The 27,520-nt window shown below is 38.1% G+C and overlaps 2 protein-coding genes across 4 annotated transcripts in view; one reads left to right on the top strand and one right to left on the bottom strand.

Moving 5' to 3' along the window:
- LOC131239677 (signal peptide peptidase-like 2) overlaps window positions 1-27,520 on the bottom strand; it is a 113,245-nt gene that overhangs the window by 32,960 nt on the left and 52,765 nt on the right. The window contains exons 6-10 of one of the 3 annotated variants that reach the window (XM_058237505.1): window positions 16,836-17,015; window positions 12,282-12,316; window positions 12,026-12,182; window positions 6,410-6,463; window positions 6,239-6,331 (exon numbers count right to left, since the gene is read on the bottom strand). In XM_058237505.1, the coding sequence (XP_058093488.1) occupies window positions 6,239-6,331; window positions 6,410-6,463; window positions 12,026-12,182; window positions 12,282-12,316; window positions 16,836-17,015 (519 nt within the window). The remainder of the gene's footprint in view (window positions 1-6,238; window positions 6,332-6,409; window positions 6,464-12,025; window positions 12,183-12,281; window positions 12,317-16,835; window positions 17,016-27,520) is intronic. The other 2 variants (XM_058237506.1, XM_058237507.1) reach the window with 2 other exon arrangements.
- On the top strand, window positions 20,489-27,126 carry LOC131239678 (uncharacterized). The gene is made up of 3 exons (XM_058237508.1): window positions 20,489-20,950; window positions 21,124-21,184; window positions 26,638-27,126. The coding sequence occupies exons 1-3, from the start codon at window positions 20,799-20,801 to the stop codon at window positions 27,067-27,069; spliced, it is 645 nt and encodes a 214-aa protein (XP_058093491.1). The 5' UTR covers window positions 20,489-20,798; the 3' UTR covers window positions 27,070-27,126.

Raw genomic sequence — 27,520 nt, 5'->3', positions numbered from 1 at the left:
AACCAGTAACCACGAATGATTCTATATGAAGTTCGTCACTCTCGCATCATCGATAGACTTCCTAACAGAGTCCCTCTGGCCTATTGCTCGAGCATTAAATCAATGCAGTGTGCCACGCATGGAGTCCAAAAGAGATGGTACCTCCTTATCAATTTCTTCTCTGCCTTAACGAATGCCTGCCATTATCCGTAACAACTTGGATGACATTTTGGGGCCCAACATCGCTAATCACTTCCACTAGGAGATCATGTGTGTGTGTGTGTGATCTTTTATTTTGGCTGATGCATTAATAGATTTGAAGAAAACGGGTTGCGCTCTACAGTACACCATGAAATTGATGATGGACATTTTGGTGGGTCCTGTCCACCCATTGTAAATGACTATCACCCCTTACTGCTTCTAGTTCGGCTTGAGTGTACATACCCGAGCCCCCATCTCCTCGTATTGTTGATCGAGGTAGACCCGAAGAATCTCCGTTGGCGTCGGAGGTTTCATGCTGGGCCCGTGTCGCTACACCTCAATCATATTTGTGAAGCAAGGACCGGCGGCTGCATTGGCCAGTATGTAGCTTGAGATGAACCACCTAGATATGGCGCTCCCCATTTCTCCCTGATCCCCTTGTTCCCATATATTTTTTAGCCTTTTTTTATTAACACCTACAATGGGTACATTTGTAACATGGGCGCTTGTGTAGGGACATTTCACACCGGGCTCGAGTAGGGTAGCCCGTGGGATACAGGGACACACTCGGGGTGGGAGGCCCATGTGATTTGGGGCCCATGAGGGTCCTAACCCATGAGATGTGGGGCCTGGGCTATGAGATAAAGGGATTAATTCGCCATACTCTAACAGTTGAAGCTTTTAGAGCAAGTGGTTAATTATCCTGCATCAAATTGGTATCAGAGCGGGAGGTCTCGTGTTCGAGACTCCTCACTGAGGGTGATTAATGCAAGGACATTTCACACCGGGCTCGAGTGGGGTAGCCCGTGGGATGCAGGGACACTCGGGGTGGGCGGCCCATGTGATTTGGGGCCCACGAGCCCACGAGGGAGGTTCGGCTGAGGTCCTAACCCATGAGATATGGGGCTTGGGCTATGAGATAAAGGGATTAATTCGCCATACTCTAACAATTTGAGCTTTTAGCACAAGTGGTTAATTATCCTACATCAGGCGCTTTGTGTGCGTTGTAGGCTATGCCTGGCAAAACAAATACCACCCACACTGCCTCTCCCAAACCTTCTACGGCTCCCACCAACCTCATGTCGGGAGCTTCCAAACGACGACCTAGTCTCGTCGAGCCGTCTCCTTTGCTCCTCGTCCCACCCTGATGCCAGAGACTCGTGGATCGCATGTCTGAACTCTCTCCAATCCTGCGTCGTAACACAGTCATTGGGATATGCAATTCCCTCGTCGTCGTCGTCGTTGTCATCTTGCTCCTCGACAGCACCTAGGCCCCGTCTAGTACCCCGTAGCTGCTCCTTGAGATCCCTCTCCCAATCCTTCTGTTGTAGCTTGTGTGACTTCGCCTCAACCAAAACTCTTCTCATCTCCTCTCACTGGCTTTGTTACACTCAGGCAGTCTTTCACGTTCTTGTACCCCCCTTCCAAATGCTCCTTCAGCCTAGACCCCCCCCCCCCCACTCTGTATCACTTGGCCGCAGTAGTTGCATATGGCTCCATATTTATTTCCCTCCATTGGCCGTCCATGTTTTCATCTAATGTCCCTTGCTCCTCCTTTTCCCGATCCAGACAACATTTTGCTCCCTAATAGCATACAAATTTGCAATAATCGACTAAAAAAAGAGCATAGACTCCTATTCAGTGTAATAAGCCCAAATCAGCATTTTCCATCTAAGGAAATTTTTGATGCATGGGCCATCCACTAACAAATTGAATTACTTTAACCATGGGCTGAGAATTGAATTAACACCTTTCAATCCAATTCAGTTGAGTATGAAATGCATGAATAAATTAATTCAGGCGTACGATCAAAGCCGTCCATTAGGTGGGTCCCTTAATTTGGTGCTCTGGCATGAAAAAAATCAGGCTAGGAGGATAACATGTATAATATACATTAATAAGCCCAATTAGGAAAAAAATCAGGCTCATAGTGATGCATGTGCCTTAAATCTACACCGTCCAACCATTTTCAAAGCTCATTTTAAGGCATAATCCAAAAAATGAAGCATGCCCAAATCTTAGTTGGACCACACCACATGAAATAGTCGTGATTGAATCCCCATAACTAAAAACTTCATGGAGTCCACCAGAATGTTTATTTGCCATCCAACCTGTTTATAAGGTCATAAAGACCTATATGAAGAGACCACAAATATCAGCTTGATCCAAAGCTTGTGGCCCACAGGAAGTTATTAATGGTCAATTACTACTGTTTCCTATACTATGGTCCATCTAAAATTTGGATCTGATTCAATTTTTTGGATCATGCCTTAAAATGAGTTTCCAATACAGATGGATGGCATGGATGTAGTCAAACACATCAAGTTGGCCCTAGAGTCAGGGTCCCACGCCCCTGGTGGATCCAGGGATCCACTAAAGCCGCTCATTGTTACCAAGGTAACATCGTGTTATCTTTACCATGTGGGGCCCAATTTTATCGTTGTTATCTTTATAAAGTCATTGCCGATGGGATGAAGTGAAAAGACTAAAAAGATAGCCTGATACAAAACTTTTATGGCCAAAAGAATGCTTCAACAATGCTCTGAATTCCCACTGTTTCATCTAGTGTGGTCCATTTGATTGTTGGATACACCTCATTTTTGGTCAAACATACTAAAATTATCTTCAAAATGGATGGACGGGGTGGATTTCTCACAAACATCGTGGTGTGCCCCACCCAACATCCTTGCGCAGTAACTTCCTACGAAAGCCTTTCACAGGAAATCCGCATCCCTATTCTGCGTCCCCTATACCGTCGAAGGCTCGAAGTCAAAGAACCAAAAAAGAAAAAAAAAAAAAAACCCTTGAAATTTCGTTTGGAGGGGGATTCTCATCGAAGAAAGAGGGATTTTTGAGGGAGGGTTTCAATTCCCTTCGAACGAAAGAGGGATTTTTGAGGGAGGGTTTCAAAACCCTAAATGATTCCCAAATCGTGAGGAAATTCTCAAAATACCTGATTTCGTTGAAATTTTGAGCTTCCAATCGAGAAAGCAAAGGGAAATTTCTAGGATTTTCTTACCTTTGTGTGCAATGTTTGAAGATCTGCGTTGTTGATCGAAGCGTTCTTCCTACTTCCAAGTTTCGATCAACCAGGTACAAGATGACTCTCACGTATTTACAAAAATAGCGAAATAAAAGTGATCTTCCGATTTTATTTCCCGATTTTTACCTATTTATCGAAAAAAGAGGTCATTGGCTACAAATTTCCCATGATAGGTTATGTGGTTGGTGGCTACAGTCGATATTCTCGACAATAACACAAAATTATCCACGATATCTCGGATATTTCACCGATGATCCGGAGAGAAACGAAAAATTGGGGTATTGGTGTCACTAGTCTAGCGACACTGATATTATCGGTGATAATATCAACATTTCGTTGACAATGGGAAGGGTAATATATATGTTTCTCTGTCTTTCTCCTTGTCATATGTCTTATTGGTTCCTAATATTCCATCTAATTTGCTATTGGTTAGTAAAGTTATAAAGGACCTAAATTATAGTCAATGTTCTTAGTATCGGTATCGTTACATGTATCGCTAATTGGGGATACGAAAACATGTATCGATATCGCTAATACCCAGAGATGGATCCTTGACTAAGGGAAACACGAAGGAACGGTGAAATTTCTCTATGAAACTTCAAGAGACGTTAAAATACACAGTTGCATATTTAGAAATCAAATAATTGCAAAAGTTTGTTCTTAATATCAGTATCGTTACATGTATCGCTGATTGGGGATATGAAACCATGTATCGATATCACCGATATTATCATTGATACTGGAGATGGATCCCTGATTGAGGGAAACACGAAGGAATGGTGAAATTTCTCTATGAAACTTCAGGAGATGTTAAAAGACACGGTTGCATATTTGAAAATCAAATAATTGCAAAAAAGACGCATATGTAATAATCTTCTCTTTAATGAAGGTCTAAAAGCATGTATCGCTGACTGAGGGAAACATTAGAGAAACATGGGGAACATTGTGGAATTTTTTATGATACTTCAGGAGATGTTAAAATACACATATTTGCATTAACAAAAAAAATCAAATCAAATCAAATAATAGTGAAAAAGATGCATATTTGAATATTTAGGAATCAAATAATAAGTTTCCCTTTAGTGGGGTGTAAAAGCATGTATCATTGACTCAGGGAAACATTGGGGAAATGGTGGATCCATTCATCCATCCATCTATGCATACACGTATATACATACAAACACACATGCATGATCCATCCATGCGTGTATACATACACACACATACAACCATACATTCACCACGCAACCATGCACCCATGAAAAAATTGAAATGGAATTTTTTTAATAAACAAAATTTTGGCAATATCAATAAATTGGCGATACTTATAGATATATATCACCAATACTTGGAATTTTTTAATACTAGTGTTATCGGTATCACCAAGATGGAGATATAGATAATATCAAGGATATTATCGACAATATCGGGGAAACTCTAAACAAAGATTATATCGTGACTTTTTATCTTGATTGTTGGGTTTTCTAGGATTTGAAGAAGAAGAAGCTAACACAGAATAGCGAGACCGCATATTAGGAGATTCATTCCCTTCTGTAGGTAGTAGGTCTTTCTAGCCAGATTCATCAATGCAATGGAACTCCAGAACGTCGAAGAACTGGCGGAAATAGAGATTCCAATCACAATCTTTTAGAAGCTGGCATCGCTAGTTGACTCCTTGTGGACATCCAGTAGTGTCGTTGAATTTGATTCGTCAAGAAAGAAGACCTTTATATCTGGCATCAGGTTTGGTCATCCCTCGAGTTTTAGTCTTATAGTCATTATTAACTACGTCAATTGTGTCTAATGATGTAAAAAACTTAAAAGTGTGAGGCTTGTATCCTAGCCACATACCATAAGTCTATTTATCCTCCTGTGGAGAAATGATCCAGTGGAATTTTTTCTTTAGTTCATTTAGATATATGGGGTCCAATTCCTATTATTTACAATGGATTTAAATACTTTGTCTTGTTTGTTGATGACGCATATCGTATGACATGAACTTATTTGATGAAAACTACAGATGAGTTTAGCTCTATTTCCAAAGTGTTTCACAGTTGCGTCAAAAATAAATTTAATGTGAATATTGGAACTCTTCATAAAGATAATGCAAAAGATTATCTTTCTCATACCATGTTATCTTATCTTTAGGAGCATGGTATTAATTCTCAGATCATGTGTGCATATATCCCGCAACAAAGTGGAATTGCTGAAAGGAAAATTTGAAGGGCTTTTAGTTTTGAAAAACTCCTATCTGTAACCTTTTGCTTAAGACTCTAGTTTATAAAATCGATACCATTGATTTTCGAGTTTGTTCTTCTTAATTCTATTGCTTATCACTGCTTTCAGGATTGGATATTCCATAGTCAGGGTCTCGTTAAATTTTCAATACTAAATTTGGTGCTCATTTCATCATTTTAAGTCCAATTCTACCAATTTGAATACAATGTACATTGGCAAATAGAGATTATAGCCACTGCACAAACACAAATGTTGCCATGTGGGATCCACTGATAAGTTCACACATTGCATGAACAAATAATAAATGGAAACTACAAAGAGAAGCAAAGTCGAGACAGGAGTTTTATGACAATCAACTAACAAATGCAAGATGTAGGTACTAGTACAAAAATGTTGGGAGATAAGTTCCAATCTACTAACAAATGCAAGATATAGGTACATAGTACAAAAATGTTGGGAGACAAGTTCCAATTAATGCTCACAGAGTACTTGATGGGCAAGAAGTTATTCGCACTATGATATTTAGAATCAACAACATATCTTAATTTGTAAGCTTAGTGAAGTCTTAGTTGAATGTGATCCTAGGCATTTGGTAATACCGCATGGTCTGATAAACACTTAGAAAGGCATTAACCAGTTTGATATTCTATTGAAGAAAATGCCCACTAGCACCAGCCAACATCATATGTCAAACGGTCAATATAGAAGAAAAGTCACTTAGGTAAGGGCATGACAGAGATAGATATAATCACATAAAGAAATAGAAATTACACTTACCGCAATCATAACACTTTCATGGAATATAAGTGGTGATATGAAAACCCAAAAAATATCATAGAAAAAAGCACAACAGAGAAGTACTGCAGCAACCTGATGAAGAAAAATAATGGTTAACATGCTAGTAAACATTATTGATGGCAAAATACTGATTTATGTACACCAGTGCACCTTGATATTTGGTAATCGAGCCAACTGCAAGACGGTTATCATCAAACAAATTCCCTGCCAACAGGTAAAAAGATTTCAGATTGTATAATTAAGCATTTTGCTAACATCCCCATGAAGCATTTTGCTAACATCCCCACCTTCATGGGGATGTTAGCAACGTCCCCGAGCTTTTAAATGACAAATGGGATGACCCCTATTTGATTTGAACCATCCATTCTTCATGCAACAAGGCAAGCCATGGTGCAAAAATTATGCCAATCGGATGATACTAGACATCCGATCAATAGCATGGGAATGGCTGGCCAAGATCGGTTGGAGAAACAAAATAGGTACAATCATCATGTCAAAACATCTATTCAATAGATCTCACTCTGTATTCCTTGTGATTCCAAAGTTGCACTTTGGTTAGATGATTCTAGTTGTGTGATTTATGGCTCATAAACAACAGATGATTGTAATAAATTGGCATCATCTAAAGGGTTAGGATCATCCAATTGGCATGATTTTGGCACCATGGCTTGCTTCCGATAGTACTATTGAATGAACAATCCCAATTGATGACCGGGCGTCCGATGTGGCATTTAAAAGATCTGGGGATGTTCTAATGTCCCCTTAAAGGTGGCAGCCAAGGTGTTCCATAATGGTGGTGGCCACTGTTACCACTACGGTACAGGTCGTAACGACCATCAAGGCCTCTCTTTTTTTGGGAAAAAAAAAACTGTATAGGCCGCATAACTGACCATTATGGGGGCCATAACAGTCGTTACAGGTCTTTTTTTTTTTTTTTTCTGTCATAGCTGTTACGACCATGTAATGTGTAATTTTGGCACCGTTACCGTTATGGCACACCATGGTGGGGATGTGAACAAAACCCATAATTAAATCTGCAACACTGTATACTTATAGAACTCAAGCCACACTAGACGAAACAAAGAAAAGATAGATGCGCAAAACAGAAACAAAAGACAACTTGTCCTTCAAATAGAATCAAGAATCTCTTAAGAGGTTTGTAGCAGCAATCATCTTCTAAGGTGCAATTCCCACTCCCGTTCCTACCATCTGAAACTTCGTCGTTTTCGATGGTGGTCTAGCACTACAATAAGCCCATGAATCCCACTCCATAATCTTCTTTTGCTTAAAATTGCGGGCTACCACTACTATGACACCTTCATATTGTTCATTATTTAGAGCTATGCTAAGCGCACATGCGTGTAATAAAGTTCAAGTCCATGCCACACGTGCCACCAGGGCACATAGGTACGAGATCCAATCCATCCTTCAAGTTGATCCGACGTTGTACATGTCTTCTGAAAAATAAATCTGGTCTAGTCGGCATGTAGGCCCCAATGTTGGAAACAGGTGGCTGGGCTAAAAAACTTTATCCAAATTTCTTAAACTCCTAGATTTGTTTTGCTGTGGCCCACCTGACCAGTGCATCAACCTGATTCTTGGGCTAGGTCATCACTACAATGGTGTCATTCTCATGGACAGATTGGATCTTGGACCTATCGTACCATGCTGGCACACGTATGGTATGTACATGAGCTTTATTGCACATATTGATGTCTTTTCTTTTTTTCTTTTTTTCTTTGCTTGAGTCTTAAGGTTTAATTTGTAATAGGGACAGCCACTAAATAAGTTCTTGATATGTTATGCAATATCAGTACTACTATATGTAAAGATCCTAATGTTGTTTTATTAAGATGCTCACTATGCACTACCGCTCCACTTGCTAGAGAACTACCACCACCTCCAAATGCCTCTCCCCTACTTTTAGAAGTAATTTAGAGTCACTTTGAAAGTCCTAGGAATCTTCTAGATAAGGTGTTGTTCGTGCTCCCACTCAAGAGTCTATTTCCAAACCCCCCGCTGGTTCCAAGCCTCCTGTTGCTACCACAAACTGCCAATCCCACAGTTCCACCAAAAACAAACACAAGTAATAAAAAATGCCCTATGCTAGTTTTTTTTTGTTTTTTTTTATTTTTTTTTATTTTTTTATACTGATATTTCTAAGTTTGTATAAACTCAGCCACCAAATAAGTTGATTTTTGTATTGTATCAAATATTGGTACATTTTAATACACATTTTAAGGATGCTTATTAGGCCTTCCCACATTCCAAGTATCCTAGAACAATGGACTCCGTTCACCCACACCTGAAAAGACTAAAGGCCCTGTTTCATAGAGGCCTAAAAATGAGTTGATCTCATTTGAATTAATAACAATTATGTATTAGAGATCTTGATATCCAATACATAATTACTACTAAGATGAATTCATTATGTATTAGTGAATAAGAGCTCTAATACATATTTACTGTTAACTAAAATGAGTCATTTTAGGCAACTACCAAACAGGACCCAAGGATGTGTTGCCATAGTCACAATGCCATGACTTAGAACAAAGTGATGAGAAATGTAAGATTTCTGTCCACCAAATTTTCAAGAGAAAGGGGGGAGGTTAAGGTCGAGGTCAAAGACAAATAGAAGTATAAAAAAGGCAGTAGTCATACAAATGCAATAACTTCATTAAACAAATACTGAAGAAGCTACCGAAGAGAATGATGACAAATGAAAAACACACATCCATGTCCATGGTCATAAGTAATGGGAAAACCATGATTGTTTGCAATACTAGCATGATGATAAACTTCATGCATGACATAAAAATGTTGATGATCTGTGAAGATAAATATGCAATAGCAGAATAGTAAATGATGCCTCATTAAAGAGACAAGATACCCTTTCTAATCATGAATTTGGCAACTAACCGGAACACATCCACTTTTGATGATAGAATGAGGACATGGGGATGGATTCAAGATGACCAAGGGTAGGTACGAGAAACAATGAGAAGACGGGAGAGAGTTAGCAAGAACATGAGATCCTTAGTTTGTATTAAAACCCTAGACCTCTTATTTATAATAGTAAAAATGTGAATGGGCCTTATTACATGAACTTGTGAATAGGTTCTCTGGGCCTTATTCAACTATCAACCTTTCAACATTCCCCCTCAAGTTAGACCATCCTACTGAGACCCATCTTAGAAAAAGGGCTAACAAAATCGAACCTAAGAAAGAAAGAAAAATTTTCTCTAACTATTACCAAATGGAGAAAAACCACGATTTCACACCATTGACTAGAACCACAATGCCCCTTCTCTGAGCAACAAAAGAAGTGGAAATGAGGTATCTAAAGAGGTTTACAAAGGATGCCGTGATTCAGAAATCAAGTATGAAGCTCACTGAAACAGGGCATGGGAATTTTTAAATAGGTAGAATTAACAAAGTCATGGTAACCAGGACTGAAGGTTGGAGAGAACGTGAATAACCCTGTCATCATCAGAGATGGGATGTAGTATATCAGCTAGGATATAGTAGATGGCCTTGATGCTCCACAATATGATCAGAAATAGAGAGATTTTCACACTTGTAGGTTAAAAATTGTAGCTAGAGCTGGAGCTCCCGAGCTTTGAATCATTTAGAGGCTTTTTCATGGATATCGACACATCTCAGGAGGATTTCAATCCTATTACTTGACAAGGAGATCCTCTGAAAAGATCCAACTGATCAGCATTTGATCCATCTTTATCATGAGGAGCAAGTAGGATAATGAGAAAGAAGGGTCTCACTCTCCCCAGGGGATTTCTCATAGCAGGGTTGGGATTTCAGTTTAGAAGAAAGAAGTCAGGATTTCTCATTGCAGGACGCTTCATGATTTAATATTGAAGGAAAACGTGGGAAAGGGAAAGGGAAGATCAAGAAAGGTGGAAGAAGAATAAAGAGGATAAGATGGTTGATGGAAAAGCTGAGAGAAATTATAAGAATGAAGTGAGAACTGGAAGATAGGTATGGAAGAATGGAAGATCGGGTTCAATTGAATGAAAGAGAAACTTGAACGTGAAAGGGAAGAGAGAGGACAGAATATGCAAGGAAGGAGAGAGAAATTGCTATCATGCCTCTAATGCAATGTATGAAAACACCATCATACAAAAACTTATCATAAAATTAAATACAAGCATTCCACAATATCAACTTCTCCCATCACCTATCTCAATTTCATTCATGGGAGGTTGGGATTCAAGGAAAAAGATTTGCACCTATCCTCGTCAAGGATAACATGAATGTTAGATCATAATACCATGGGAACAGGCCATTTTCAAAATGCTTGCATCAAATCGGATTTGGTTGCATGTTGCATCCAAGCTAAACTATGCAGCACAACATTTTCTACGCCCAAATACTCCTTGCAGAGAAATGCCGCGAGCACTTTTAAGTTATAGCACTTCTAGTTGTATCGGGTAAATTGGACAGTGCAATAGACTGATCTAAACTGTCTGTTACATCTAGAATACATTTCAAGGGCTACCATGCAAAAATAAGACTGATGGGATGACCAAATGCGTCCTAGATTTGGCCCTATTTTTTGTAGCCATTGTTTTTCCAACCTATGGATGGGATAGTTGGGATGCCTAACAGAGTGATTCTTTAGGATCATAATCAATCCATGATGGGAACTATCACTATTTGATTGAAATGTTGGTTAGACCTATTTTTAGAGGCCATTGGTCAGAGCTCAGTGTGATATTTACATGTTAGCCCATGGAATTTGTGTTGGACCTAGTGGACTGTTTAGATCAATGGATTGAACTGTTTATGTGTCCAATGCAACTAGGAGCACTATAATTAATAATGCTCTGCAAGCATTACAGCATCTCTCCTCCTTGAGTTGCTAAATTTCTCCTCAGAAAGAGCTTAAAGAGGTACAATTTACTAGGTCATAGAATGGTACTAATAGCCCTCGAAACACCTCAAAATGGGTGGGTATAATGAGAACAATAATACACTTCTCCTTCACAAGATGTTTCTATCAGCACTGACATGCTTGCAAGTGAGAAGCCCCTCTATTATTTATCCCATATTGATCCAGGCAATAATGAACTATTCCATTATCTGGCCTCCGTCCATAAATAGACTACTATTATTCCCAGGAAGGTTGTGAAAAATTCATATTAAAATTTTTGGTAGTTGTATGATAAAATTTACAAGGATAAAGATAGAATGGTAAAAGATTACACTTTCTCCAGAACCATACAGAAGTATATAGAATTTTCTTAGTTCTGCCATAATACAAGCTTTTTCATGTCAAGAAGAACTATTTTGCCAACTTCCTCCCTGCTGGAGTTCCAGTGACACTGCAATGTTCATGAAACTAACTATTCATAGAATTATAAACAAGTATAACATACTTTTAACATAAAATAGAGCACAATTCTCTGTGCTGTAGAAGAAGAGAACCATTTCAGGTGCTCATATTCTCAAAGGCATCTTACAAAATCAGAGTGACCAAATACATGCATACATATACAAGAATAAATGCATGCATTAGAGAGAGAGAGAGAGAGAGAGAGAGAGAGAGAGAGAGAGAGAGAGAGAGAGAGAGATATCCCAATTACTAAATGTTAAGTATTTAATGTCTACAGAGTAGAAAATAAAACAGATTAGTGATGTTAAAGTGTAACACATCATCAAACAGAATGAAGTAACACACATGAACATGCACGCACGCACACAAACACACGTGCACACACATGGAGAGAGAGAAGGGGGGGGACCTACGAGAATATCTTGACAAATCCACGCATAAGAGGTGTTTCGATTTACAGCCCAGAAAATGGCAAATGCTGCACAGAATGGGAAAAGCACAACAGATAGAAGTGGAGCCTCCCCAATAACAGGAAGTTTAGTTGTCTTTTGTCCACAGCCTCTGCACATTCTGGTAGGAGCACAATACAGAATCTTAGGCAAAAGTAAGAAATAAGAAGTATGTGATTACATGTGGCTTCATATGAATGATAAAATCACCCTTAAATACCTTGTAATCAGTGACACCAAGCAAGCATGCAACCCCTGGAAAATGCAGACAACTTCAAATGAGCATTACGGGGGAGTACACCTGTTGTAGGCATCCATCCCATCCATCCCAACCAAGTCTTAACCATGAAAACAAGTCGTTTTCACATTTTAGTAATACCGTAAATTCAGCGAGTACATTTAGTTCATTTAGTCAAATTCATAATCATGGATCATAAATAGTGCATATTCAACTATATGTGAAATTTGAAAACAAAAGGGTACTAGTAAGTTCAGCATGATTGTAGAGTAGTGACCAAACCTATCTACTAAACTAGAATGTCCGCTCAAAATGGCATAGTGACCACCCATTTCACACAGTTCAACAAAATGCAGAATCACTGCAAAGTAGGGGTGTCAATGGGCCGGGCTCGGGCCTGGCAAAATCAAAATTTTGAATAGGCCCCCAACAGCCCGGCCTGAAACAGATCAAAATCTGGGTCGAGACCAACCCCAGGCCCGGCCCATTGACAGCCCTACTAGAAAGCAGAAACAGTGATTTGGAGAACATAATAAATAAAAAATGCAAGTGTGCATAACATATAAAGAGAACACATCGACGAGAAGGTTTATGCAGTGATTTGCGTAAAGGAATCCTAAAGAAAGATTAAAATCTAGACAGTCACTCTTAATAAACAAATTCAAATCACACTATAATATCTAAAGAAAGCCATACAAAAAAGGCGGAAAAGGAAGAAAAATCAACAAAGAATAAATCCCAACAGAGTCTGAATATTTCCAGAAAAGCCTCACTATTGGGCTAGGGAATGTATATAGTGGTCCCCTTCTGATGGATGGATTGGCTCCTGGACCAACGTGCCATGCTGGCACATGTGTGGTGCATACATGAGCTGTATCGCAGACACGTGGACTTAACAAGCTCAACAACAACAATATCAATTCTGATATCAAAACTGTTACATACACTTAAGTGTATGCATTGGAGCAACCTACATGTTCCTACCGAGTGGAAAAAGCCGCCTTGCGGCCGCAGAGACGAATAGATCTCCACCACCACCTTCCCTCGTTGTGGTCATCCCACTCGCTAATGAACTATCTTTCCCATCTATCACGTAAACTAAGGAATGTCCCACCATGGATCGATCACCCCACCTCAACAAATAATCTAATGATTTGAAATCGTTGTCAAGAGCCCCCACTCATAATCCCAATGCCTTTGCCTTTCTATCTCTCTCATCCCACCCTACCTGCCCACTTTCATTTGAGTGAGCCACCACAGTACTAGACATCTCACTAATTCAATCGTGCCATCCCTTGCCTCCCTACATTCAGTGACTAATGCCAAAAAGAACTGGAAAGAGAGGAAGCAACCAATCCAAGCACATAAACACCCTATCTTAATCGTATGGTATGGATCAATCGCCTGCCCCTCCACTCCTTCTGGTTGCTCGAGTCTATTCCTTGCCTTTGATCGTTCCACTATTAAGACGTTCTCACCACTTGCCTTTCTAGTAAGCACCTTTTGTCAACAAATAATCCAATAGATGCGAGCTTCCACCCCCCGAAGGGGCTTATCCTCTTAGGGGAAGGGACAAGCCATCAATCAGTTCAGTATGGAGCTCCTATCTTGGCGAGTTTGATATGGCATTTGGTCCAGGCATCCAAAGATATGGAATTGTACCATGTATTGGAGGAAGTAACATACCACATACGCGTTTTTGTATCGCCAATGGAGAGACCCACAACCCAAGTAGCCTTCCGCTTAATAACAATATTCCAAATGAATGGTATAGCCATTCTCATCCATAGACCATAGATTCCATAGCCAAAAAATCAGCAAACAAATCAAAGTAGATCTAGCAAAGCAATGAAGTACAATGCATTTGGAGCATAGCACCATAGAACACGATAAACAATGTCCAAAAGCATGAATCTCAACAAGAACAAAATTAAGAGAGGGAGATCACAAGTCTCAAACCTGAGAAATAAGTTTGCAAAGTATTTTTTTAAGGGGGAAAAAAGAAACCATAAGCACCAGTGTTTTAAATAGCTGCGTTATGTAGTGTGTAGCTTACACTATGTAGCATAGCTTAACATTAATGTATGTAGCTCATGAAAATAGCTTAAGTCGCGTGTAGCCTATGCTACATGATAATTTGCACAAGCTACACTCTGCACGCTAAGTAGCTCAGATTACAAATTATGTAAGACCCGTGACCCCGAAATCTGATTTGTACACTGGATAGCCGGTGACTATAGCTCCATTGGCCTCGAGAATGTGTTGACTTGATCATATCGTTGTTCTGTTATCAAGCCGCAGGCCATATTTCAACCCGATGTCTGAATTTAAGATATGGACTTAAAATTAAACAATCTGAGAAATGACAATTATGTCCTTATTTTATCTGGCGGAGCCCCACCATCGAGTTTTCAAAATCCGTTAGGTCAGAGAGCCTAACCGTTGTAACCGTAGTCGAGTTACGGAGTTAATGGCGAAAACGGCATGTCAATAGGACACCCGGAGTGTAAGTTATGCATAGATATGTACATGTATATTTTGAGAAAATATACTCAAATGACCTCGATGTTTTTAAACTCCTTGGAATACGTTAGTTCCAACTACTTAAATAACATTATTATATTGCTACTATACACTTAAACTTTTCAAAATCATCACGAAACATCCCATAACCCTTTAAAACCAAGTTTAAGTCCACACATATGAAAACCCTCTTGCAGGATTTTATTTTTTAGCACTTTTTCTTGTTGACTGTGAAGTTGTAGGATTTTATGTTTCATCGCATTTACAATTACCATATGCATAAGTCCACATACAAGCACAATATGTCATGGTTTTCAAAGCAAACATAGGACGACCTTCCTCATGTGGTCTCCTCATACATTTAAGTTCCACATTTAACTTCCTCATAAGGGTCTCATGTAATACATCATGTATCTAGACAGTTTACATACTCATCATAGACACATCGTGTGTCGCACCACAACCCAATATGATCACCATATCATGATATGAATCATTCACTCTCAAGCATACAATGATACAACAACTATGAGTCATGCATATGATATGCACATGACTTAGCCAATCTAATTCCAATCTGGGATTTATTCTGCTATAAGACTTCATGCTACAAGCATGCTTTTTCTCAAGAAGTAACTACATGAAAAAGATGTAGGACATTTCTTTGAAACAATTTGTCAAACAGATAGCAGGCGGATGTAAGGGACAAAGAGAGAACCCGTTAGAAATACGTATGACTTTCATCTAATCAGTCATTAATAACCTAGTCAACTAACGTAGAAAATCCACTTTTATCTAATCAGCCATAACCTTAAGAAAGTCCAGCAATAACCTAACGAATTTAAATCAACAAAGCTAGTCTTCTATAGGGTTTTGAAAGAAAATCAGCAAAGCTAGTCTTCTATAGGGTTTTGAAAGAAATCAGCAAAGCCAGGCTTCTATAGGGTTTTGAAAGAAAATCCAGCAATTTATTAACCCTAAATACAAATCCAGTGAAAACCTAACCCTAAAACAGACAATCCAGCAATTATTTAACCTTAAAACAGAAATTTTAGCAATTTTCTAACCCTAAATGAAATTCCAGCGAAAACCTAACCCTAAAACAGAAAATCCAGCAATTATTTAAGTTTAAAACAGAAATTTCAGCAATCTTCTAACCCTAAATGAAAATCCAGCGAAAGGGTTTTGAAGAAAACCTCAACGTACACATATACGTGCTCCTAATCTATACACTCACCTAGGGTCGTGACAAGTTATTTTTCACAACAACATTAAAATCAATTAATGTTTTAAATGATTTGTTACAATTTTCTATTTTCAATAAAAACCAATTTATCTTTCCAATGCTTTTAGTAAAATAATATAGTAACAATATTAAATTAGTTTTGTTGTTCTCTCTTTACCTTTATACTTAATCATTGAACTTTCTTATCGCTTTAGGTTGAATTTGATTGCACAGAATATCAAGAAACTTTGTTAAATTCCATTATTAATTAGTTTAATTTGGTGCAGAATATCATGAAATTGGTGCATCCAAGTGCAACCTTGATTAAAAATCTAGAAGTATTGTGTAGCTTATGCTACGCGCTATGTAGCTTCCGCCTCATGCATCAAAGGGGTAAATGCTATGCTACATGCTATTCACTATGCATCAAATATAAGATGCAAGCATAAAATAAAATGTTCAGCTTCCAAGGCAACATCTACAGTTGAAAAACATGTTCCTTTAAGGAAGCTTCAAGTAAAAGTAAGCATATGTCTAATTCTTCATACAATTATGGTTAAATTGGTAAATAAATACATTCAGGAAACCTGGAACAGGATGTTTAACATTTCAGTTCCAAAACAGCAATTCTAGAGCCGGAAGAAAGTTGTGTTTAATGAGAAATGCAAGGAGAATTAAAGCACTAAAATAAACAAAGGAATGTGGTTATTGGTCAACCATTATGCAATTTTAAACATCCACCATTCCAACAACGAAAGATGATTGATATATTGGAATTCATTGCATACCTGAGTACCACCAATGCAAAACATCACAATCAGGACCCAAACGAACCAGGAAGACATAAGAAAATATAGTAACAGTAGGAACGCAGATGCCATTATAACAAAAATCACAGCTCCCTTTGCATTTATATCTAGTATTTCCTCCGAATCATCTTTGTTGGCTGTTTCAGCCTTAGATGGGTCCTAGACAATAAAGTACAGACACCATTAAACACATATTGCACCTGATTATGTTATGCTTGAGATGAAAAGACACGAGTAAAGCAAAATAAAAAATAGAAGTTTGATGAACAACTCTACTCTTGTACATGGATGGTCATCTATACTACATAGAGAGAAAGTTTGCACTTCCGGTTAAATGTCATTCATGTCCTGTGAGCAATGTTTGTAGTATCAGTATCATTACATGTATCGCTGGCTAGGGTTACAGAAAGATGTATCGTTATTTCCGATATTCTCACCGATACTTGGAAATGTATCGCTTATTGAGGAAAACATGGGGGAAAATGGTCGGATTTTTCAGTGAAACTTCAAGAGATGCTAAAATACACATATTTGCATATTTAAGAATTAAAAAATTGCAAAAACAAAAAAGATGCATACATAATGAATTTACATTTAATAGGGACCTAAAAGCATGTGATGTCGTAAAGAATCAGTGCAATAGAAACTGAAACAAGTTCATATGATATAAATGTGGGTACCAAACAATAACCAAGACATCCAAAATGTCTCAAAAACATACCTATCTCCATCCCTCAGACCCACATGAAGTTATGAGGTGGCTCGTAGTCGTCATAATCATACATATATGCATGCATACATAAACACACGCATGATGATCCATCCATCCATACATGCATACATACATACATTCACACATGCATGATGACCCATCCCTCCATCCATCCATGGAATCATGCATGCATACATACGTACATATATAAACACATGCATAATGATCCATCCACCCATCCATCCATGCATGTATACATAAATATATAAACACATGCATGATGATCCATCCATCCATCCATGATCTAGCCATCTGTCCATCCATCCATACATGTGTAAATAAATACATAAACACATGCATGATGATCCATCCATCCATCCATGATCTAGCCATCCGTCCATCCATCCATGCATGTATACATAAATACATAAACACATGCATGATGATCCATCCATCCATTCATCCATCCATGCATACATACACATGCATGATGATCCATCCATTCTTCCATCCATCCATCCCTGCATGCACGCATATGTACATACATATATACACACATTCATTATCCATCCATCATGCATGCATACACACATACATACAAGCATATATACATACATACATACAAGCATAATCTATCCATCCATCTATCTGTCCATCCATTCAACCATCCATCCATGCATGCATACATATATACATCCATGTTTCATCCATCCATCGAAGCATGCATATGTATACACTCATACATACATATATTTCATCATAAAGCATGCATGAAGCATCAGTACCAAAAAAGTTTTTAAAAAATGGAAAATATTTTTAGTAAACAAATTTCTTTCAATATTTTTTTACATAAAAAACTTATTTTCCACCGACAAATGCAAAACCAATGATCATAAACATGAACCATAAATTAGAAAACACCAAAAGGAAACATATATCTAAAAAGTTATTGCAAATTTTTTTTTTTTTCTAATTGAACAATTTTAAAAATTTTGAAAATATCAATTGTTGATGCATTACGACCACACATGTGGACCACTCTGGCCACAGTGTGGGCACACAGTCACTCATATGGTCCTCATATGTTTAAGTTTATGTTGGGCATTGTCATATGATTGGGCTTTAGTCTTTAGGCCTATAAGTCATTGGCTCATTTTATCTTTTAGTCAAAGGGTTATAACTATAATTTTCTTATGTTAAGTAATTGCCCTAATTATGATAAAAGCGATGTAGTCTCTCCTCTTCTTCTCCTTTTCCGCTCACTTTTCTTCTTTTCATCTTCTCTTTTCTCCATCATTCACTACATGGTAAAAGAATGTAAGTGATTTGATACTCCCCCTGCCTCTCTATCTATCTATCTATCTCTCATATCTTCGTCTCCTCTTTGTGGGGAAACCCTAATGTCTTAGGTTGACCTAACCTAATCCCTTTCCCTCATTGTACCATTGCTTGGTAGGTGGTGTAATCAAGTTTAACAAAGAGGTGTAAGGCCCACTTGTATGTTCTGCCTGTGTGATGGGTCAAAGTGGGCCATCTCTCATCTACAGTTGGCTCAACGGTCATTTTGAAAGGGTAAACTCATACTTAAATATAGAAATTATGCATGATAGTTGTTATAGAAATTATGCATGATAGTTGTTAATGGTACAGATAAAAAAAGGAATACAAGTGAAAGCTAGAAAGAAGGTAATGATCTAGTTGATTATGTTCGTGGATATATACATCCTTTTAAATGTGCGATCCAATTCCGTTGAAAGCTTTCGCTAGTATGTATTCAAAGTTCTTCCCTTTGTCAAGATGGACACCAAGAATGAATCAAAGAATAGCATTATGTCTCTATTTGACTCGATGTCTCTCAAAATCACATTGACTAAACTGAATGGAACAAACTATCTATAGTGGGCTACATCTATAGAGGTTTTCCTGACAGGAAAAAGAAGGTGAAATATCTAACTTTGCCCAAACTTGATGAGATCACGATAGACTATGATGATTGGGTAACGGAAGATGCCCACATATCAATACAAATGTCATCTTCTTCAAGACTGTCAAAGAAGTCTAGGATAAATTAAAGGAGATGTATTCGAGTGAAACATAACTTATATCTATGAGCTTATGCAGAATATATTTTCATTTCAACAGGGAGATAGAGTATTATTTTGCACTGTGGGGCATCTAAGAAGAATTAAATGTGTATCAACCAATGTCAATAGACACTGGGATTGTGCAAAGTAGAGGGAGGAATTCCATGTCGCCAAATTCCTCGTTGGTCTTCGACTTGAGTTTGAACCCCTGAGAGTTTAGATTCTTGGAGGAAGTGAGATCCCATCATTCAAGAGGCATTTGCTAAAGTTCAACGTATAGCTAGTATGACCACACAGTGTTCCTCATTATTTGATTAGTTTGCATTTATCTCTACATCAGGTAGAGATGTTGGGGAGAGTTAGGTGCTTATGGTTATGGTGGTCAATTTGGAGGTAGAGGATCAAGGAAGGTCTGCTTGGAGGCAGGAATACTTGGTGTTGTCATGGCATAGATTCTGGTGGTGGTTATGGTCGTGGTTGTGGTAATCTTCTCTTTTTTTCCTTTTTTTTTTCTTTAAAAAAAAAAAGAAAAAAGAAAAAGGCAACACTACTAGGGATTGAACCCATATCACCTACAGACACTACATTGTCTCTACCAACTCAGCGGGAGACATTGCACACACTGTGGTCTCAATAATCACACAGCCAGTGTTCGAATTACCTCCGATATTATCGAAATATCTCCAATATTATCTTTATCTCCAGCTCAATGATACCAATAACGCTGGTAGTATAAAAAATTTCAAGTATTAGCAATGTATCGCTAAGTATTGTCGACGTATCAATATCACTAAGGTCCTGTTTGGTTTTCCGAGATACCAGTATTTAAGCGTAAAGAAGTCATGATGACTTTCGACGCCTATTTGGTTTCAGACGTAAATACCTGCTTTGGGAGTTGGCGGTAGACGGATGTAAAGTAGCTGCCTGAATTTCAAATCCGCTGCAGGTAATCGAGAGGATTTCCGTTTCTCAGCAGACCTGTCATTCGCAGATACAATGGTCCGCGGGTGCATCGTAGGGCAATCGTTCGAATGAGTAATATCTTTAAATACTTCTCATGGCGTCTCAGTCGTTCTTGGCAGGGAGGAACCGATCTGGCCTAATCAGAAATTTCGGACCTATACGGTGAGAAGACGACACCCATTGATGCTCCTCTTTCTCAAAGACTACTGTTTTTCCGGTCATCCCTTCATTGACGCTATCTTCGTCTATTTTTCCATGGTTCATAGGTATCAACCTTGGAAAAGATCTTGCCGAAGATCGTCGAACGCTGCCGTAGCACATCCAAACGCAGAGAGGTATGTAGGAAGGGAAGTTTGATCTCTATAGGGGGCTTGCATGTTTATGCATGTTTACCCCCTTGCATGTCCTGCAATATTCAGGCCTTGCATGTTGTTGGAAAGCCTTGTATTGCATGCACCGGACTTCTTCTCCATCTCTGATTTTGATATCCAGTTCTTCCTTCCTACAGCGGACTGCTCAGCCATCCGATCCGGACTTCTTCTCCATCTCCTGTGCATATTCCTCGAGAGGTAGGCATTCATATCCCTCATCTTCAGTGACAAGCGTGTGGCCCATCTCATTGATATTCATTCTTCATTCCTTGAGATAGGCTTCGCGTAACAAAAATCTTATTGTTGGATGGGTCTCTGTTCTTCCATATTTCTCTAAGTTTGTTTTTTTGTTATTTGTTTTTTACTTTTTTTTTTTCTTATAGCATTTGCTCTAGCAATTGGTGCTGTGGCCGTATGCAGATCTATATTTTATCAACTTTAAAAAAAAAAATAAATAAATAAAATATTACGAATAAATGGATGTATGTTACATATGATCCAACATCACAAAACGTGTCTCCCACATTTATTTTTAACATTTTCTTCTAGCAGTCGCTGCTATGGCCGTTTGAAGATGATGTTCTGATCAGTTTTATTTTACTGATTATGAATAAAGCGGACCCATTTGACATATGATACTACTCACAAAAAATTTCCGCGCTTTTAGTTCTTTTACAATTGCTAATAGCATTTGCTGCTGTGGCCGTTGGAAGCTCATGCTTTGATCATTTTTAATTTACAATTACTGACTTAAATGGACCTATTTTACATATGATCCTAATCACAACAGGTTGAAAATTAATTGTTGTAACAATGTCTTGTAGCATTTGCTGCTGTGGGATGTTGGATGATAATGTTCTGATCATTTTTAATTTCTAATGCATTTAAAAAAAAAATGGACCTATTTTATATATGATCCTAATCACAACAAGTTTTTGCCCTTAATTTTTGTATCAAATTCTTGTAGCATTTGCTATTGAGGCCGTTTGCGGATCATGTTGTTATCATTTTTAATTACACTTTCTGTACGAAAGGGAACCATTTTACATATGATCCTAATGAGAAAAAAGTTTCTGCCCCATTTTAGAGTCTCCACATTCAACCATCATATGGCATTTCATTCCATTTCTACGATGTTTTATGGTTGACTGATGACTATGAAAATTTCAATTCATACACCCTGAATTGATAGACTATAAGGGACTCCCAATTACAACACCATCTATATGACACTGGAGGGATATCGTGATATAGGCCATTTGTGTTGTCAAACATAGCTTCAGTGCTTTGGTTGTGTGAATGATATGAATAATAATGTGTTGAACCTGTTGAGGAGACGGGTGTTCATATATACTTGTCATGAAACTGAAGGTGCAATTGGATAGGACAAGCTTCATATAACATATTCTCACTGTGTGACTGTTGCGGTGGTGAATATGATCATTGGTTTCAGTTTCAGTTTGCTGTTACATTCTAACCCATTCTTTAGCACATGTACCAGTCACTTCTGGTTTTTCTAGTACTTCAATCTACATTAGTTCTTGTTATTTGCTTGTTGGAACAGTCAACTTGCTAGGAGTGCAGCGTTTCTCTGCCTAAATTGTAAAACAATTCCTGGAAATTCAATTTACAGATTGTCCAGAAGATTCTCTTTTTTTTTTCTTTTTTTTTTCTTTTTTTTTTCTTTTTTTGTTTGGATCTAGCTACTCTAGTATTGCAGAACCTAGATTCTCTGTAACTCATTTATATATTACATATATAGATTTCCATGTAGATCATTTCGAATTTCATGTCTATTATTGCAAAAACTGAGTTGACATGTAATTGAAACTGATTTATATATTACATTTTCAAAGTTCCATATAGATAACTTCGATTTTGATATCTCCAGTTTTGCAAAACCTGGTTTGTCATAATCTGGAAACTGAATTATATATTAAATATTCAGAGTTCCATATAGATAACCTCCATTTAGATATCTGTAGTATTGCAAAACCTGGTTTGTCATGTTCTTCAAACTAATTTACAAATTGCATATACAGATTTCCATTTCCCCCAGCCTCATATATATTACATATGTTGGAGGAATGTAAATCAAATAGCGTTTGCATGTGTATATCAACATGTAGTCAGAAGCTTGATGAAGCTATGTAGTACCCAAGAGTGGGACTATCTCAATGGGTCAGGCTGAGACCTACAATCTGTTGTACTGTTGCTGATTATGATCAATTAGGAGGTGAATTTTGGCAATAAGTAACTGTTTATGTCTTGTTTTGCTCTCTAAATTCACAGACCGGTATGAAACTGGAATTTTATATTATATTGTAGTTGCTGACTAACTGTCATTCGGTGTGTTGTACAAGAAATAATCGTAACAAGGAGGGACATGGCTGGACAGAAGAGGAAATGGCTGCTTTTGGAACTACATTTGCTGCAGCAACAACAACTATTGCAGTGGGAGAATATTGCATCAATTATTTATTTAGGACACCCTTAAGATTTGGAGACTATGAAAGAAGCAGGATAATAAATGGGATAATTAGAGAGGGTGAACAAGTGTGTGTTGCACAACTCAGAATGAACAAGGCCACATTCTTCAACTTATGCTCCCTTCTCAGGGATAAAAATATGCTTCCCGATGGGAAACATGTTTCTATGGAAGAACAACTTGTCATTTTCCTTCATACAGTAGGCCATAATGTGAGAAACCGTGTAATTGGAAATCGGTTTATAAGGTCTGGAGAAACGGTTAGCCGTTACTTTACAAAAGCTCTGGATGCTGTTGTCGGACTATATCCCAATTTTGTAAAACTCCCAAGTGCAGAAACACCTCCCGAGATTCTATCCAATCCAAAATGGAACACATATTTTCAGGTAAGCTCAATTGTCATCACTGTATGCAACAACCCTTCATACTGTAGACTTTTTTTACTATTTCTTTGCTGATAATACATGTTGAATTTAGGATTGTATTGGTGCAATTGATGGCACCCATGTACCCACCTATGTGCCTGCATTGGAAAGTGCAACCTACCGTAACAGGAAAGGGATCCTCTCTCATAATATAATGGCCGCATGTACATTTGATATGAAGTTCGTATATGTGCTCGCCGGATGGGAAGGATTTGCATCTGACGCACGCATCTTACAGAGTGCATTGACACATACCACTGATCGTTTTACTATCCCCCAGGATACTTCAACTATAAATATAAGATGGACGATCTTCATAAGATGATTTTAAATTTCATTTATCATGATATGTACTCCTAATTAATTGTAGGTAAATACTACGTAGTTGATGCTGGTTACGCCCATTTACCTGGATTTATGGCTCCATATCGTGGTGTACGGTACCACCTCAATGAATACCACACGGGCCGCAATCTTATGAATAAGAAAGAACTTTTTAACTATCGATATGCTCAATTACGAAATGTTATTGAGCGGATATTTGGAGTACTCAAAGCACGATTTCCGATCCTCAAATCAGCTCCACCATATAACCTTAACACACAAGTGAAGATAGTAATCGCATGTTGTGTGTTACACAACTTTATCCGTGTATTTGGAGGAGATGGTTTAATGGAAGAGGAGGTCACCTCAACAGATGTAACAGAGAGTGGATCTATCACCATGTGAGGGTAATGTCACACAACGTGAAAAAGATGAATGGGCTACATATCGAGACAATATCGTAGAGAGGATGTGGAATGAATCTCTTCCTGTAAGTCATATAGTATGATTACCGCATGCTAAATTGTTGTTTTGTAATAGATAATAGAAATATGTGTAGGTAATCTCAATTACCTACAAGCACGTGTCAAGATTTTAGTAACATTAAAGGAGATTTTCAAATATGTCTATTCTCTATTCCAAGTTTTGTATCATGTTTTAATTGTGTATATCTTCCTTCATCTTAATGAAAATTTTGCCTTTATTATATAAATTATATTCAATAATGTAATGTTAATTACATCTGTTCAGATTACTATTTGTAGATAATTGAAGTTAGTGATGGTGAAATGTCACCAACCAACCGAAACAACTAATCCACCCCTACAAAAGAAGCTGGACAAGAACCATGTGTTACACCCCGCAGGACACCGAGAAAATATAAATTAAAATCACCTAATGCAAATGGATCCTCGAGTGGTGTAATGTGATGGATAGATGAAATGGATGACTGTCTAATCGATACGCTGATGGATGTGGTTGCAAATGGCCGCAAGAGTGTGAATGGTTTTAAGGAGACGTACAAAACAGTCGTGGAGAGCATGAGGAGTACAATAGGAATATCAGTGCAAGAGAAACATGTTGGGAATTGCCTCCACACTATGAAAAGGTTGTATTTCGAGGTTCAAGATACCCTGAACGCTAGTGGATTTGGTTGGGACGATGACTTAAAGGTAGTAACCGCTCCAGACGATGTTTGGGAGGATTACATATGGGTGAGAGAATTTTAGAAATAAAATTTTGTATAACTTTAGCAATTATTTTTATTCCTAAGTTATATGTATCATTTTATGTTTGTTTACTTATATTGATTTATCTTTGTTGTTATCAATAGTCACATCCTTACGCACAACATGTTCGCGGGAAAACGGTGCGAAGGTAAGACGACCTAACATACCTATTTGGTAATGACCGAGCGACTGGATTGCGTGCTTCCATAGAAAACATGCGTAACACTCCTTCGAGAAGGTCCAGGGATCTTGATACTTCACCGACACCGTCGGTTGATCTAAATGACGATACTCTCGTGTTATCCAGTGACGATGTAAGGGACAGTATGCCTAACATCCACTGGTCATATGAAAGCTATGATGGTAATCATATTGCAAACCGAAGTCCATCTCTGAATGGGAACAACTCCGTCAACACAAAAAGCATAAACAGTTCAAGGAAGCGAGCTAGGATGAATCGCCCGTGTGATATCATAGGCAAAGGAATGAGTGAAGTTGCTGATGCTGTGAAATCACTGACTATTACCATACAGCAAGGGAAGGACATGGTACGTATGTCGCAGGTTGTACCAACTCTGGAGTAGATTGAGGGCCTTACAGGTCATGAGATCGTATGCGCTACAAAGATACTATCGAAAGATGAACAACAATCTGCTTCATTCCTTTCTCTCCTTGAGCATAGAAGGTTGGAGTTTGTGTTGATGCTGCTTGCTCCAAATCAGTCGTCCGACTGAGCATAGTCCCTTGAAGTTGATCGTCATGGTTGTTGTTTTGATTAGTTGGACAGCCAATCATTATTTGGACTTAACTTTTTCTGGTTACATATGCTAGTTGTGTTCACTAGCTGGATGAATGTGGGTTATTTTGAATGATATTTTTTGTGTTATTTTTTTAGATTGTGATCTGTATTTAATGATATATCCATCGATGCTTGTTAACCTGCATTACCCATTTAAATCTGCTACAAAGTTCATTTTAATTATGACTATCCTGTTCATATTTGCAACATGTTTAGTGTAAGTACACAGATTTAACAGTTTCAGTCATTGCTTCAGGTATGCTCTAACAATCGTTATAGCTTCACTAATTTCATGTGCTTATATAGATATAGTATTCTTTCACTTAATATGTTCCATTATTTGTGGAAATAGATTAACGTTGATGATAATATTTCGTTATGTTCAGATGGGTAAAAAGATGTACGTTGTTTTCAAAGGTCGCCAGCCCGGAATCTATTACACGTGGGAGGAGTGCCATCAACAGGTTGAAGGATATTCTTCAACGATCTTCTGTGGCTACAAATCAGCGTCTGAGGCATTTACTCAATGGACAACTTTCTGCGATGTGTCATCTCATCAGAATACAGGAGTAAGCGAGGTGGCAGTGGATTATGACAACATGGTCTTGACGCATGGACCGCGTTGCGCTGCCGGTTGCAGCAACGACCTTATAAGGAGCTCCAGATCAGCATCATATGACTGTCGGAACAGTGACGGGCACGAGACAAAGGGAGATGGCGTTGAAGAAACGCCGCATGCACTGGAGGCATTGATACGAATAATAATCGGTTGCTTGATTATTATCCTCGCCATTCATCTCTTCCCATGCTGCTACTAGGTTGTTTTTGTTTTGTTTTTATGGACGTTCTGGGATATGTTTTTGGACAATGATTTACAACTCTACCATTACAATAAAAAAATATGCTTTTGTGGAGGTCATGAATGGGTATGATTTTTTTTCAAAACAATAACTATGAAGAAGTACAAAATTGCCACTTGATCATTCTAAATCTGATTTTTACGATAATCCCATGCTACAACAAAACCTAATCCATGACCAGCCTTGAACTCAACTAGTACCAAATTGTGCATAACCAAACCATGGTTTCTATTGTACAAGGTCAGATACTGACCATCACATACAAAGGGTCCAATCTTGAAACTTATTGTTGGCCCTCAATACAGTCCTTAAATGGACAATTTTAAAGGTGAATTGATGGTCCATTATTGGTGCGATTTATGGACTACTTGATGGTCCATACTTGGACTACTTTAGGGGCCAACCAATA

This window comes from Magnolia sinica, chromosome 3 (genome assembly GCF_029962835.1).
Source record: "Magnolia sinica isolate HGM2019 chromosome 3, MsV1, whole genome shotgun sequence".
Classification (NCBI taxonomy): Eukaryota; Viridiplantae; Streptophyta; class Magnoliopsida; order Magnoliales; family Magnoliaceae; genus Magnolia; species Magnolia sinica.
Note: the sequence above shows the minus strand (reverse complement) of the source record. Positions and strands in the feature narration are given on the sequence as shown.

Bases quoted from the DNA above. Each gene is read 5' to 3' on its own strand.
- LOC131239678 (XM_058237508.1), top strand. From the start codon at position 20,799: ATGCTCCTCTTTCTCAAAGACTACTGTTTTTCCGGTCATCCCTTCATT. The intron at 20,951-21,123 runs GTATGTAGGAAG...TCCTTCCTACAG, and splicing joins GCACATCCAAACGCAGAGAG to CGGACTGCTCAGCCATCCGA. The intron at 21,185-26,637 runs GTAGGCATTCAT...CGTTATGTTCAG, and splicing joins CTGTGCATATTCCTCGAGAG to ATGGGTAAAAAGATGTACGT.